The sequence below is a fragment of the Vollenhovia emeryi genome, unplaced genomic scaffold (assembly GCF_000949405.1).
Source record: "Vollenhovia emeryi isolate VEMERY1.0 unplaced genomic scaffold, V.emery_V1.0 DF939123.1, whole genome shotgun sequence".
NCBI lineage: Eukaryota > Metazoa > Arthropoda > Insecta > Hymenoptera > Formicidae > Vollenhovia > Vollenhovia emeryi.
This window is the reverse complement of record NW_011967243.1, coordinates 837,914-852,895: the sequence shown is the minus strand read 5'-3', so window position 1 is coordinate 852,895 and position 14,982 is coordinate 837,914. Positions and strand designations below refer to the sequence as shown.

At 42.9% G+C, this 14,982-nt stretch overlaps 2 protein-coding genes across 6 annotated transcripts; one reads left to right on the top strand and one right to left on the bottom strand.

Annotated features, from left to right (window-relative positions):
• The first annotated feature begins 157 nt into the window (after positions 1-157).
• Positions 158-7,479, top strand: LOC105569607 (transcription factor Sp4-like). 2 transcript variants are annotated; one of them, XM_012026202.1, is made up of 11 exons: positions 158-1,790; positions 2,725-2,911; positions 3,104-3,397; positions 3,517-3,961; positions 4,078-4,259; positions 4,373-4,462; positions 4,588-4,875; positions 4,954-5,191; positions 5,316-5,808; positions 5,912-6,206; positions 6,268-7,479. In XM_012026202.1, the coding sequence occupies exons 2-11, from the start codon at positions 2,876-2,878 to the stop codon at positions 6,430-6,432; spliced, it is 2,526 nt and encodes an 841-aa protein (XP_011881592.1). In that variant the 5' UTR covers positions 158-1,790; positions 2,725-2,875; the 3' UTR covers positions 6,433-7,479. The 2 variants fall into 2 exon arrangements, with proteins under 2 accessions (XP_011881592.1, XP_011881593.1); XM_012026203.1 differs by lacking the exon at positions 158-1,790 and adding an exon at positions 2,276-2,503.
• A 20-nt stretch (positions 7,480-7,499) lies between these two features.
• Positions 7,500-14,381, bottom strand: LOC105569609 (E3 ubiquitin-protein ligase RNF115). 4 transcript variants are annotated; one of them, XM_012026204.1, is made up of 9 exons: positions 14,244-14,381; positions 13,279-13,404; positions 13,022-13,194; positions 12,647-12,772; positions 12,047-12,219; positions 11,461-11,576; positions 11,259-11,383; positions 10,938-11,033; positions 7,500-8,325 (listed from the first exon to the last, which is right to left on the bottom strand). In XM_012026204.1, exons 1-8 carry the CDS (start codon positions 14,325-14,327, stop codon positions 10,952-10,954), a joined length of 1,005 nt encoding a protein of 334 aa, XP_011881594.1. In that variant the 5' UTR covers positions 14,328-14,381; the 3' UTR covers positions 7,500-8,325; positions 10,938-10,951. The 4 variants fall into 4 exon arrangements, 1 of the variants encoding a protein (XP_011881594.1); XR_001009523.1 differs by having other exon boundaries at positions 7,527-8,590; positions 9,501-11,033; positions 13,022-13,128; XR_001009521.1 differs by having other exon boundaries at positions 7,527-8,590; positions 9,501-11,033; positions 14,244-14,380.
• Positions 14,382-14,982: the final 601 nt, after the last annotated feature.

Below are 14,982 nucleotides of genomic sequence, written 5' to 3'. Positions count from 1 at the left end.
CAGCGACAAGCGCATCGTCTTGTAATTCACGTCATCGTCATTGTATCAATAAAGCCAGTGGCAAACGAGTAATTTGTAGTACTGTTTCTCCAATTTTTTATCGAATATTGGTAACGTGCTACAAATTATATCGCAAACTCGATGTACATCTTGATGTATATTTGAAATAACTGCGAGGAAAGTTTTCCGCCGGTTTTTTTTTAATCATTACGGTGTCGTTGAGCGGGAAGAATTTAAATTGATTTTGGGAGTCGACGTTATACATAAATTCGAGATCGAAAGTGCACAAGAGAGTAAGAGGGAGCTTTCTCGAAAATTGGCAAATTTCACCAAGTCACTAGACTACTTAATATTCTAGTGACATTTATGAAGTGTATGCGATATATTTTTTTGCGAATAACAAGGCCCCTAGTCGCCCGACGAGGGAACATTTTCTCTCCCGTGTGACTTTCCTGAAAGTAAGTGGCGCGGAGACAATCGACGCGATCGCGAAGGACGATCGACGAAAAGTCCTGGGCGCGACCCGCGCTCGCGGCACGTGCTGTGCGAGCGATCGCTCTCGCGTCTCGCGGTCGGTAAATGCTAGGTGAAAGGTGGGAGGAAGCGAAAGACTAGAGAAAGTAGGAGGTACGCGTGGTTTAGCCCCCTTTAATAGGGTGGGCGTCCGCGGGAGCGTTCCCGCGTACGCCCCTGTCGAACGACGCCCCGGCGAGCTGCCGGGCGGTCCGATTGGCCGGCGGCGGCGGCGAGCAGTCGCGCGTACAACTGCCGACCAATCGGCGAGCTCGTGCCATCGCGGCGAGCGTGACGGCGACGTTGCCATCCCGTGCACCGCCCATTGGCCCCGCGACTGTGAATACGTGCGTTTGTGGCTCTCCGCTTGGTCCTAGCCCCCGTTAGGGCGATATTTGTTGGTATTCGTTTCTCGTGCGGTTTCCACGAGCGCGGATAGAGACGATTAAACGGGCCGCGGTGGGCGTGTGTCACGCTTGCACGTGCTTTGCCGCCGTGGACACGTTCGACAAGTCGCGTGTGCGGAACGGGTCCCGCTCCGCTCTCACGGTAGCACACATCTCTTCCGCCGTAGTCCTCCGCGTACTCGGCGACGCGACGGTGGCGGCGGCGGCGGCGTCGGCGTCGGCGGTGGTGGTGCTGTCCGTCGGGACACTGGATCACTGGCGATCGTCCCGCGCGGGCTCCCGCTCCGACGCACCCCGATAACGTTCCGCGGACCGCGGGACGCAACGCGTAGCGTCGCTACATTACCGCGCGGAGCAACGGCGTCGCGTGGCACGTGTGCGGATGTGTGTGTGCGTGCGCGCGCGCGATAACTCGCCGCAGTTACGCGGTAATGCAGACGCGAGGATGAGGGGAGGACAGCCACTCGCCGCATCGGTGGTGTAACTTGCCCTTACGAGACGTCGGGGCTTATTGTTAGAGCCACAGCCGGATCGCGCCCGATCAGGAATCGCGAGGTCATTTCTGTAAAAGAGAGACGGAAGAGGAGGGTGACGGGCTTCCCTGGAGGATGCCGCTGCGATTGCCCGCACCGTCGTCGCGCACGACGATACGTGGGTGGAACTGCACTCTCCGAGTCGACCTCCCTTTGTAAGCGCGGCGTCGGGGGCGTCCGACGCATGTTTTCGCGTACTCGCATAACCTACGGAAGGTATCGGGGGCCAGCGACGGGAGGAACGCGTCGGCGTTGACGAATAGCAACGGTGATGTCGGTGTGGTGACGCTGGGCACCTGGCGTCGGACTGTGGAGTGTGGCGTTTAGCGTTGGCAGCGTGAGTGATACCCTCCGCGAGGATAACACGTGTTTGTTAGGTGGAGTCCCGTGTGCGAAGTGGGTGGAGGCTGGGCATCGCGAGGCTGCCTTCCCCGTTATCGCGGGCGCCGCCGCGAGAGCGCGAACGAGCGGCGGACGGGCGAGTGGGCGGCGTGACGACACGAGGCTCACCTTGCCGTCGCGTCGGCCCTCGTGCGCGTGCCTCGTTATGAATCGGGTGGGGCGGTGGGGAAACAGGGGCGTAAGGAGGCGGTCCTCGATCGGGTTCTCGAGGCGGATGCCCGTCGCTCGTGACGGCCTTCTTTGTTCCCTCGTTGGGGAGAGAGAGACAGTGAGAGGGGGAGCAAGAGAGAGAGAGTTCGGCGTTTGGCGTCTTTCGCGCACGCCGCGGCCCGAAGCTCCGATGTCCACACGCTCCAACATTTGCAAACCGCGACTCCACAGAGATGAAAACCCGCTCCTCTCCTCTCTCTCTCTTTCAGCTTCCCCGCCCCCCGCCCTTCCCCCTGTTAAAGCCCAGTTCTCTGACCGATTTGGCGGTTTTACCATGTGTTTACTATGTTCCCAATTTGAGACAACATTTTGTTGCATTTGAACTTGGTGAAATCGTACACATGCGACGTTCCATGTAGCACAAGCCTCCAAGGGGCGCCTGGACATAGAACGTTTTAAGGATGTCCCTTGGAGGATTGCGCCGCATGGAATACAAGTGTAATTAGCACCGAATGTATTCCCTCGCCTTCCCCCCGCTTCATCTTCCCAAGTAACGTGCGACAATGTTTGCGCAAGCAACGATTGTCCGATCTTCCCGAATCCAACGTATTTTTCGCATCTCTTTTATTCAATTATCTCAATTCTAACGGCTACAATTTCCTAATACGAACTATTGTATAGGTTATATAATGAGTTCTTCTAAAAACGTGTCCTTGCAGGACTGCCATTTTTTGGGACAATTCCTTGCGACTTCAGTAAAATTGTCAACATGGTTATACTTGTTTCGTCATGGATTCCTGGCATACTCGGCACGAAATTGTGTTAAATCCATTGTTATAAGTTGCGCCGTGCAAAACGGAATTATTCATCATGAAACGTAGTATAGATGGAAGAAATCTTTCGCAGGTGAGATACTTAATTATTAGCCAGCATTTGTACTTTGCCATTCAACATTGCGTCTTGAAATTGACAATATTTTCCATGTGTACTCAATGTCCTGTTTATATAGATAACAATTAACTCACGATGTAATACATACTCTACTGTGCTGTGAAAATTTGTGCAGGACAAGAAAGTAAACGGAATAATTATTTGTAGGAAGAAATCGAAGAGCACGATCCTCTGCAAACTCAGCAGCAGCAACAGGATGAAACGGATCAGCAGCAGCTAGAGCAACAGCAGCAAACTGCCCAGCCGCAGATTCGTTTTCTAAGCGCCAATGTGCTGCAGCAGCTGCAGCAGCAGCAAGATGTCCAGCAGGCTCAGCAGCAGCAGCAACCGCAAGTTATCACCCTGCAAAACTTTGTGCCTTTACAAACTCAACAGCCGCAACATGATCAACAGAGAGCACAAGCGATCTCTGTCCAATCGCTACCTCATCAATTCCTGCAAGTATGTGAAACGAAAATACTACCGTTACAATTATATCAGAAACACAGCTTATGCACAATTTAAAAATTCACCATTCGTTCACTTGGTATTCATTTATAAACGCGCCCTTTGTTGCGCAGGGTGCTCAGATTATCAGCAGTGCTCAGGCGCAAGCGGCTCTTCAGCAGCAGCAGCAACAGCAGCAGCAGCAGCAACAGAGCCAGCAACAATCGCAGCAGCAGCAGCAGCAGGCCCAGCAGCAGCAAACGCAACAGCAGCAGCAACAGCAGCAGTTGAGCTACAGCGTAATTCCGCAAATGCAGACTGTTAGTATAGATGGCCAGGAAGCTCTGTTCATTCCATCCTCTGCAATGTCGGCTGCGAGCGGCCATCACCAGGCGCAGCCAACAATGCAATTTACTACCGCAAATGGTCAACAAATGCAACTCGCCGGCCAGCAGGTTCAACTAGCGAATGGCCAAACTATTATCACGCCACAGCCAGTTAGTCTCATAAGAGCACCAAGTGTCTTTCCCACTTCGATTATACAAAATATTACGGGGCAGACGGTTCAATTGCCAACAGGTATGCAATATGCATGTTCTTTCGATAATGTATACAGTGCAATTTGCGTATCTTTGTAATTAAAATGCCTTTATCATCAATAAGTATGTCTAAGCAAGTATAATATAATGTTGCAGGACAAAGTGTACAAGTAAGACCGCTTCAATTTCCTATGCAACATGTTCAGCAAGCGCTACCTGTACAATTGCCAGTCAACACCAATGGGCAAACTGTTTATCAAACTTTACATCTTCCTGTCCAATCCTTGTCCAATGTTTTCAATATGCCCGCGACGCAAATGATACCTCAAATTATGCAAGTAAGTTATTCGATATAATCAGCACGATGTAACAATCGATAATTTCTGTATACCAATAAATATTGTAAGTTGTAGTGCCGACGAAATGTACATTCTGATCATTTTAATTCTAGCAAATACCTCAAGTGGCACAAATAATCACACCGAGCGGTCAGATCCAGCAAGTGCAGATTGCTAGTTTACCGCAGTTACAAAATCTTCAGGTAAATATCAGATTTACATCGGAATCCAAAACCAGTTGACCAGAAAACGACCGTTCTCACAAAGAGTCGCATCCTTTCGACGATAAATTATTGCATGATTTTATTAAATAAACGTGTCATTACAGAGCCAACAAGTTACGCAGGTTGCCCATCAACAAGCGCAACAACAAACTCAACAGCAGGTCGTACAATCTGTGCAACAGCAACAACAAGTTGCCCAAGCTCAAGTACAACAGCAGCAACAAGTGCAACAAGTGGTGCAGCAGGTGATACAACAACAGCAGCCGCCACCGTCTCAGCAGCAGCAGTCGTCGCAACAGCAGCAGCAACAGCAGCAGTTGCAACAGTCCTCCACTCCATCGTCGACAGTAGCGACATGGAGCACAACAGTTGCATCTCCTAGCAATGTTCAAGTAATATACTTGGAAATTGTAGCATTAACGTATTAACGTATGAACAATCATTCTAAATTATACATACATTTCTTTCAGGTACTTGGCATAGGTGCACTAGGAAGAAACTTGACGGGAGGTACTAATGTTATTACCACAAAGGATGGCCAGAAGATTGACGTGCAAACATTATCTACTTTAACAAGGCCGCCCGAAACGGTAGAAGGTGACATCAAAGTAACTAATATCGATGCCAGTCAATTAACTAGTGGACAAGTGATACATATCCCTGCTACACAATCGGCCCAGCCTACAGTGCAACCGATTACTATCACAGGTAACTGTTATGTACGGTATCGATAAATGTATTGACAAATGATGAAACTTGTACATTTTATATCTTTTACTAAATCTTGTCATTATAATTTATAATTTTGCAAGCAATGGTTAATCTTCTACAGGAGCGCAAGGGCAACAGTTAACGCTCATACCTGCGTCCGCGTTAGCAAATTTAACCGCGCAGCAAGGTAACATGATGAGGAACGTGGGCAACGGAAATATAATGCAGATTCAGCCAGCCACTGGAATGAACACGACCAACGGCTTCATACAATCGATACCTGTGCAAAATATCCCAGGCCTAGGCAATATACAAGTAATACCAGCGAGTGCACTACAGCCGGCTACTGTCCAAACGCTTCCGGCTACGGCGGCCACGCCCATCGTCACGACTACTCCAACTGTGCAACTAGACTCGAATGATCCCACCAAATGGCAGATTCTCCAAACTCTACAATCACACGGAACTTTGACAACGTCTGCTGCACCTGTGTCCCATCAACAGCAAATATCAAACACGACCAGTACAGTCTCCAATAATGACACTAATGATCCCAATAAGCAGCACCGCAGAAGAGTCGCATGTACATGTCCCAATTGCGGCGACGGAGACAGGTGATTGATCACTTCTTTCAATCGTGTTAAACGAATATTTATTTATGAAGCTAATGCAAAATGGTCATGCATGTGTACATTGATATCCATATTTCTTCTACAGAAATAGAGATATAACCAGGAAACGACAGCACGTATGTCACATTGCCGGATGCAATAAAGTATATGGGAAAACGAGCCATTTGCGTGCCCATTTACGCTGGCACACTGGCGAACGACCTTTTATTTGCACTTGGATATTTTGCGGTAAAAAGTTCACCAGATCCGACGAGCTTCAAAGGCACCGCAGAACCCACACAGGTGAAAAGCGTTTCCAATGTCCGGAATGTACAAAGAAATTTATGCGATCGGACCACCTAACGAAACACATCAAAACACATACGAAGATACGAAGCACGGTAAGTGCTCGCAAGAAATCGATCGTACACGATGCACTATTACCTACTTCCTAAATTTTAGGAAGCTGCCACATCAACGCAGGAAGGCTCGTCGGACAGCCAGTCTTCCACTGAGCAAAAAATCATTATAGCTCTGCACAAGGAAACGGAGCAGGCCGATATCGTCATATCAGAACCAATCGATTCCATGAAAACTGAATCATCGAATCACGTAACAAACGAGTAAACGTTTGTCAAGTAAAAGCGATTAGCCAATCAAGTTTCAATATCACAATATGAGTTTTATTATGAACCATTGCAGTATCGCATTTTTTTTTTAGAAGAAAAAGAGCGAACAAAATCACTCTGCATATGCAATTTCGATTGTAATAGTTACAAATTTATCTTAGTACAGTGAAGAATGTAAATTAAAAAAGTTGACGCTGTTATAATACGATAAAGTATAGTAAGTTGAATAAGCATAAGTTGTATTTTAATTAGTGCTACATTGGTCGTCGGGCGAATCGTCGACCTGTGTTTTATACAAAAATAGTGTAATAGTGAGTTTACAGCATACAGCCACAATGCATAACATATAATCTATTTTTTTATTGCGGTTACGTGTGTATATTTATGTATATAATGTAAATCAATGTATACAATTTTACACGAGAAAGTTTTACACTTGTAAACATCTTTTGATATTGTAATAGTCAAGAGATATTTTAGCTTCCCTTTCAACTTATCCAGTTATTTTAAACCAGACAGCTTCATCATATACGCACGCGAATATATACATACATGTTTTACCTTAGGAGACTTTTAAATCCTGAATTTTAAACAATTCACATCGTGTACATAGATCAAAAAATCAATGTGGCCATTTAGTGAATTTGCCTGACCTGCAATAAATATAATAATGTGGACATTGAAGACGAAAAAAACAAAAAAAAACGTAAACGTAAAATTTGGACGACACAGTACACGATACCTAGTTAATGGTGAGACGTACGAAATTTAAGATATTTGAGAATGTTGTATCATTACAAACATGCGATTAGAAACTAAGTTTTGTAATTGATTATCATCCCATTATGTCTCAGGCTTCGTACTCTACCATCGAAATGTATTGGTTTTATACTTCGCACTGTTATATTACATTTTTATTCACCTTTACCAATACAAAACAGGCTAACCGTGGATCTATCGAAGAAAAATGGGAATATAATTATATTTTCGCATAATCGCATTTGCTGTTTTACCGATATGACATACTAATAAAAAAGTGTTGGATAAAAACAACGCGTTTGTATCTCACATTATATTAGATCTCTTTCTTTATTGGCGAATAAATATATCCCATAGTACTCTACTAATAAATTTACAGTCTATTATTTGCTAGAAAACATGTATAAACATCGTTTAAATTCTGGTATTTTTATATATTATACATAACAAACGGAAAATCCTCCACTTTACTTCGTATAATAAACACAAATATCACTGCTTATTGTTGACACACTGAAAAGTATCAGGAACGTAAAGAGTTAGTGTTTTAAGAAAATTTATAATATTGTTTTCGCTTAAAAACAATTCCAGGTTGTATCAACGTTATTTTAACATCACTACTGTGTTAAATCGATAATATATATCCTCTCATTAATTACATATTTATTTATATTTATTATTTAGTCATTTAGTCAACCATCGATGTCAAACAGAATGTAATGTTATGACTATTTCTTCGTCATTTTTCATTGCATATTGGAACAAACTAATTGCCTAAAAAGAGCCAATCGCTCCTGAATTTTCCAAGTTATTCAATAGCAAAGTAATTTGTTCTGAACATTACGCAGATTTTATATATAAAATTTCGCAAGAGTGCAAGGAGTCATTTTCTTAAACTAACTAATCATTTTCCAACCACGTATTAGCACTCTTACCATAGTATAACTAGTAGGTCCGACTTTTTATCGGTCTCTTTAATCTTTGCAGTCCCTATCACATGGTATTCCGCCATGCACTCAGACAGGATCCAGTGATGTATGTGTGCGTGTGTGCTTATTAAAGCCACACTACCACACATACAACTTTTCTCTCATTGGTCTGCTCAGAACAATGTCGGGTACGCAGAAGGAATCTACGTAAAAGGAAACACGGAGTGGACCTACTAGTTGTATGCTTCTGTTCAGAACTCTGCTTATTGAAAAAAATTCAGTAATGGTCTTGCATGTACAAAACTCAACTCTCTTTTTATTTTAATATTTAACTTTTTTTTAAAACAAACCACATTTTACCATTGTGAACAGCAAAGCAGGCGACATTATATGTGAAAAATAAAATTTAAACTGATGTTTTAGTAGTACAGCGCGATACTTTTTGTTGTGTAAACGCATACGAGATTTGTCCCAAAAATACGTATAATTGTTTTTTTATAATTTTATTTGACAATCAATCGAGTAAATCGAATTTGTCCCCCTCAAAATACTTTCCCCCTGATGCAACGCACTTGCTCCAACGCCGTTTCCACTGCTGAAAACAGCCTTGAAAGTCCTCCACTTTGAGGCTCTTCAGTTGCCTCGTCGTCGCTGTCTTGATGGCCTCCACGTCCCCCAAATGCCGCCCCCGAAGCAACATTTTGCATTTGGGGAACAAGAAGAAGTCACACGGTGCCAAATCGGGTGAATATGGCGGATGGTCGGTGACGGTAATTGAGGCCCGTGCTAAAAACTTGACCACAACCAAGGACGTGTGGGAAGGCGCATTGTTGTAGTGGAGAATCCAATGCCCATCTCGTGCCATGTTTGGGCGAACACGAGCCACGTGCGCTCGGAGGCGCTTGAGGACCTCGACGTAGAAATTTCCGTTCACTGTCTGACCTCGTGTCCGCCCAGATTTGGCTCGAGATGGACGTTAGATTCTCCACCATGACAATGCGCCTTCCCACACGTCCTTGGTTGTACGCGAGTTTTTGGCAAGGGCCTCAATTACCGTCACCGACCATCCGCCATATTCACCCGATTTGGCACCGTGTGACTTCTTCTTGTTCCCCAAATGCAAAATGTTGCTTCGGGGGCGGCATTTGGGGGACGTGGAGGCCATCAAGACAGCGACGACGAGGCAACTGAAGAGCCTCAAAGTGGAGGACTTTCAAGGCTGTTTTCAGCAGTGGAAACGGCGTTGGAGCAAGTGCGTTGCATCAGGAGGAAAGTATTTTGAGGGGGCCAAATTCAATTTACTTGATTGATTGTCAAATAAAATTATAAAAAAACAATTATACGTATTTTTGGGACAAACCTCGTATACTAGTAGAATGTTTGTCGCGTATATATACAATTAGCGCGAAATTAACTCAGTTTCAATTGCATACGTAATAACGTTAGCCAGAAAAATTTAGATACAATTTCTAATCATATTCTTTACGCTATATCCTATTTTATGTTTATACAATATATGTAACTTTGTCGATTGCTGCAAACTACACAATTGCGGATGCAAGGGTTTATCTCCATGAGTGCGCGTATTCTCTGTAGAGACTTTACTATAAGATTGTGTGTATATATATGTATGTGTGTATGTATGTATATATATGTTGCGTAGGTTTGCCACGAATGCGCTTTATTCATATGCATTTACGTTATAAAAATCAGTTTGTGTTTTTACACACTAAGAAAATGGAACAAAGCGAATGTTTCACACTCACACTTTATTCGTCGAGACTCAGATGGCTATCGTCAAGATATAGAATACCTAAATAGATACATACAACAGTCAATCGATAATGAAAAAGTAATCATGTAATTGTCAACAGTCCATTTTTATAATTTTGCATTTTCAGAAAAAAAAACGAGAACTGAAGCCCAACATACTTTATATGAGTCCTATTAGCTCTTTGACCGCTAGATCTTTTACTCGTGTGATATGTTCTAATTTCAGGTATACACATATTTGCAGAAAGCGAAATTCTTTATAAATTACAGATATCTTTTGCATCATGCGTCAATTGAATTTATTACAGTTTGTTTTCAGATCGCGAATTTTTGTTTATTTATACTAAGTTTACATACATTGATCTTACTGAGCCTCGGCGAAAAACTATAGTTTAATTTTATAAATAACATAAAATTTGTTAACTTGTTCCAAAAGTTTACTTGAAATTAATTTTACTCAAAATAAAACTACCCACGTATAAATAACGTCTATAAAGACTACGTAGGTTACTTTTGCAGTTTTTCTCTTTTTTAAATAATAAATTTAATTGAAGTAAAAGCCCTTTTCTATTCCGAACTGTAATAGCGTGTATAATTCGCCAGTGCCTGGCTTGTTTCAATAACCATTCCAGTATTTATAAATATTAAATCAAATGGCATTAAAGACTGTAAGATCTATTATAGTCTCTGTATATAACATTCTAATGTTGAATGTTAAAATTAGCGCCACAGGCAGAGATAGATGTAACAATTTAATCTACGGATTTTGTTATTTCGACCGATATCTACGTAATACAATTTGCTGAACCGTAGAACAAAACATTTCGTTGAACTCAGCACTTTACACTTGAGACAATATCAATCGATTAAGCGATCGCGATTCGAATTTTGTAGCTGACACGTTTTATCTGTAAAGAGATTTGTGCCTTACTAAAGGCAAGAGTGCCAGAGAAGTAGTATCAATGTGTTAAAAATAGATATACATTCGGCTAAATCATGAAACGGGGATAGTTGAAAGAAAAATATCACTCTCAAATCTCACTTGAAGTGGAGCTACTACTCTGATGAAGTAGATGACGAAGTGGACGATGTCCGGCTAATTGGCTGTCCCGTTCGGTTGCTTGCTTCATTTGCTGCCCTATATCACACATCATAACACATTCAAAATATTTATGAACCACGTGCATTATAAATAGAAAACAAAGAAAGAAACGAGAAATTGCGCAAACAAGTCTAATCAATTCTACAATAACCGCCGTTCACAGTGTGAGAAATTAAATGTCGCATAAACGAAATTAAATCAAGTGTTAGATCAATGTTTTGCATAGATGCAAATTTATACAATAAATACTTTATCACTCGCCTAAATAAAGCAGCAAAACTGGACCCAGCCAAAGTAGATCCAGCTATGTTGGTTCCAGTATCTTGGTTCGCTTCAGCCTGATTTTGATCTCCCAAGTTCTGTCTACAAATAGGGCAGGTTCCGTGCTAGATAATGAAACGGAAAAATGATCTCAATTTACATTCCAAGACCGATACATGAATTGAAATCTTTTTCAGCTTACTAATTCCAACCAGGGTACAATGCATGGCGCGTGATAGACATGCTGGCATGGCAACTGTCTAACAGGTTCCGATAGCTTGAAGTCTTCCCAGCAAACGGAACATTGTAGTTTACAATCTGCGTAAAGAAAAAGGAAAGATTGTTCTCACCAATTTAACAAAACGACAACAGGTATTGTGAAGTAAGAACAGTTGGAAGAAAGGATACTTTAATGTACAAAAATATAATACAGCATTTCTCAAACTGGGAATCGCGAAATTATTAATTTTATTAACTTTCTTACACGATTTTTTTTTAACTGAGCGAAGTAGTCCCGCTCTACCCGATTGAGTTTGGTAGGGGGGGGGGGGACCGCAAAGTATTAATTTTTAACTTTTATTACGTTTTGGAAGTCGTGGGACTGAAATGTTTGAGAAACGCTGGGCTTAATACAACACTTAGGAACATTCTGATCCTTTAAATTCTTATCATTAATTTGAATTATTTGACATGTACATTGCTGTTTTGCTAACCCGGAGATTGATAAGAATCTTAAAAGATAATAAATGTCACAAACTACACAACCATATATAGCATTGGATACTAACCAACTTGACTTTGTGTAATAGTAGTAGTAGGTATTTCGTCAATCTGGTTGCGTGATAAAGGTGGTGGTCCAGTACCATCCATTTGATTCAATAATTGGGTAACAATAGCGTCTAATCCATCGCGACCCCAAACATAATCTCCAGGATTTCCCAAGAACAGTCTAATATCGAATCTACATTATTTGATTTTATTTTAGTAATTACTAAAGATTAAATACACTTGTTAATGGCTGGTACCCCCATGGATGAATGAACTTTTTAAATATTTAAAAAGTTGCCATCGCTGTTGAGAGAGCACCTTGACAATCGACTTGCTGACTTTTATATGAAAATGCACATACTTGTGCATACAGAAAAAAAGAGAAAAGGAACAGAGATCAAAGTATGGAAACGTAAACCGTTACAAAAAGAAAAATAAAAAAAGTTGCAGTGAAATATATCGAGTAAAACGACATGTACTTATGTCTCGAGAACATGTGAATTAAATGCTGTAAATATCAATCCACCTATTACTTATGACAGAAATATCTTTACCCATTTGTACTTAACAATTACACTGTCTGATATCACAAACAGTATCCATCATATAAAACAACTTACACAGAGGGCTGTCCATCTTGGCCCACAGAGTTACTCAGACTCGCCGCTCCCGAGAGATTGAAGAGAAAATCTTGTATGAAATTCTCTATAGGCACCTGTAGACTCTCTTGTCTTCTACGATTGCTACTTTGAGTGACAAAAAACCAACCTATTATCTCACAAATTTTCCCCACACAAATATCATGCACAGGAGACATTGATAAAAAGTAAATACAATCGATGTAGTATTTCGCATCTATCGAGAACAAAGGAGGAGAGAAAGTCGGGCAGGACGCGTGCCCTTAGTCAAATTTGACGCCGAGCATTCGAATAAATAAATCCATCCATTACAAGCGACGTTCGGCAATAGGTGTACGCGATAATTCGGCAAGATACCTGCTGGTGCGACGTCCATCTTGAGGGGCACGAGACCAATTAGACCTTCTTCTGCTCGTAAGCACATAGTTTCTATTGCCACCTCCGGGTTGTTGGCTGGTATTCAACTGTTGATTGGAGTATGAATTGGAGAGACCCATAATCATATCTATTATGTCACGATCACGGTCACGCTGTGAAGGTATGTACAGATAGTGTCAGGTACATACAGCGATTGTCCATTCATGACAGTGGTTGCACAATTAAATTTGACTCACGTTATATGCCAGGATGTCGATATCCCCTTCCAGATCTTCGTTGTTGTCTATGCCCGAGCTGCCCTCGTTGCTGCTGCTTTCCAGCTCTTCGATGAAGCCGCTCGAGCATCGTGGACATCTGAAATTCTAATCGGAAGCGTAATGTCAATCAGGGGAGTCTAAATTATGCGATTTATGCCTGCCCTTGACAGGCTGCCCGAACGCGTACGCTTGTATTAAACATTTGCAAATTGAAACACCTGTGGAATGTAAATACATTTCTTATGTTGATGACTTATAACAATAACGTCAATCCTGGCAAGATGAGACAGCAATGTCTTTATAGATTTCGAAAACATTCTAGAAATAGGACGAGAGAAACAAAACAATCTGCTACTCTTTCTTCCTTTCAATTCTACCTTCTCTCTCTAGAACGCAAAGATATAATTGTCTTCTATCAAACAAAACAAAAAGCCCGACATGCAAGAAAGGACAGATGCTGCATATTTGTGCGCTTAGTAAGTTTCGTGCACAAAGCGCGGTCGGATTAGACGAGGCTCCCGGTCGAATCGTGGAGAAGGCTTAATCAAAATAAACGAAGGGGGGTTCGATCGAGGACAACGATCGCGAGAACGTGCGTAGCACGCTTTCCGGGGGGGGAGAGGTCGTTCAGGAGGCGTAAACCTGCCGCGAACCTGCCGCGAACCTGCCGACTCGGTCTCGAGATTTTGGTAAACCGCAAGACCGAGGGGGAAAGCAGCTGCCGATGTCATCGACTCCGTTGTTCGATGCGGAGACGACCGAGGCGAGCATCGTTCGCCGCGGGCGGGGGGGTGAAGAGAAAGACAGAGAGAGAGAGAGAAATAAAATTTCCGCACATGACACGGGAGTTGACAGCTGCTTCTGGACGTTCCGTCGCGGCGATTCCGCGCCGGACGGCGCGGATGGGCGACCGAGCGCGACGGGGAACGTCGCGACGCACTTACCGGCAGCACTTGCTCGATCTCGACGCTGCATTTGTGGCAAAAAAACCGAGACATCGGACTCCCGTCCACAACGGCCTCCGCCATGTTTTACGTGTGCCCGTCAGCTCCCCAACTCTCTACTTGCCGCTTGCCGCAGTTACAGTTGGCTCGATTCGGCCACGCTCGGCTCGCCTCGGCTAGAGTTCCTTTAATAGAGTAAAGCAAATGTAGCGACGATTTTTCATTGGCTTCAATCCGCCATATGTAACAGCCAGGCAAACGCGAATTTTTATCACACGTCATTGAGTGTTGTTACACGACACCCTAATCGGGTTTAATAACATCAGTTGTTAAGGAACTGACCAATCACAGTCGTTCCATTCTTCTAAAGAATAGTTGTGATTAGCCAGTTTTATAACTACGGATGTTATTAAACCCGACTAAAGCCTCATTCAGACTGAACGCGATGAGCGATGAGCGACGCGCGATATCCAATGGGCGTGCAGTCTTTATAGGAAAACTGTACGCTTTCCCATAAAACCTGTACGCTCATTGGATAATCGCGCGTTGCTCGTCGCTCATCGCGTCTAGTCTGAATGAGCCATAAGGGTGACGTGTAACATAGTCATTTATAAATAAGGCACATGTAATAAAAGTTATAATTATTCACCCACACTTGATCGGAAAAGAAGGTATTTTTAAATAATTTTTATTTTATTTTATAAATTTTATCTGCATCACAAATTTTTTTAATCACACT

Coding starts and splice junctions, on each gene's coding strand:
- LOC105569607 (XM_012026202.1), top strand. CDS start 2,876: ATGAAACGTAGTATAGATGGAAGAAATCTTTCGCAG. Junction 2,912..3,103: donor ATGGAAGAAATCTTTCGCAG/GTGAGATACTTA, acceptor AATTATTTGTAG/GAAGAAATCGAAGAGCACGA. Junction 6,207..6,267: donor ATACGAAGATACGAAGCACG/GTAAGTGCTCGC, acceptor CCTAAATTTTAG/GAAGCTGCCACATCAACGCA.
- LOC105569609 (XM_012026204.1), bottom strand. CDS start 14,327: ATGGCGGAGGCCGTTGTGGACGGGAGTCCGATGTCTCGGTTTTTTTGC. Junction 13,405..14,243: donor AGATCGAGCAAGTGCTGCCG/GTAAGTGCGTCG, acceptor GCTTCCGATTAG/AATTTCAGATGTCCACGATG. Junction 11,577..12,046: donor TATTACACAAAGTCAAGTTG/GTTAGTATCCAA, acceptor TTCTTTACGCAG/ATTGTAAACTACAATGTTCC.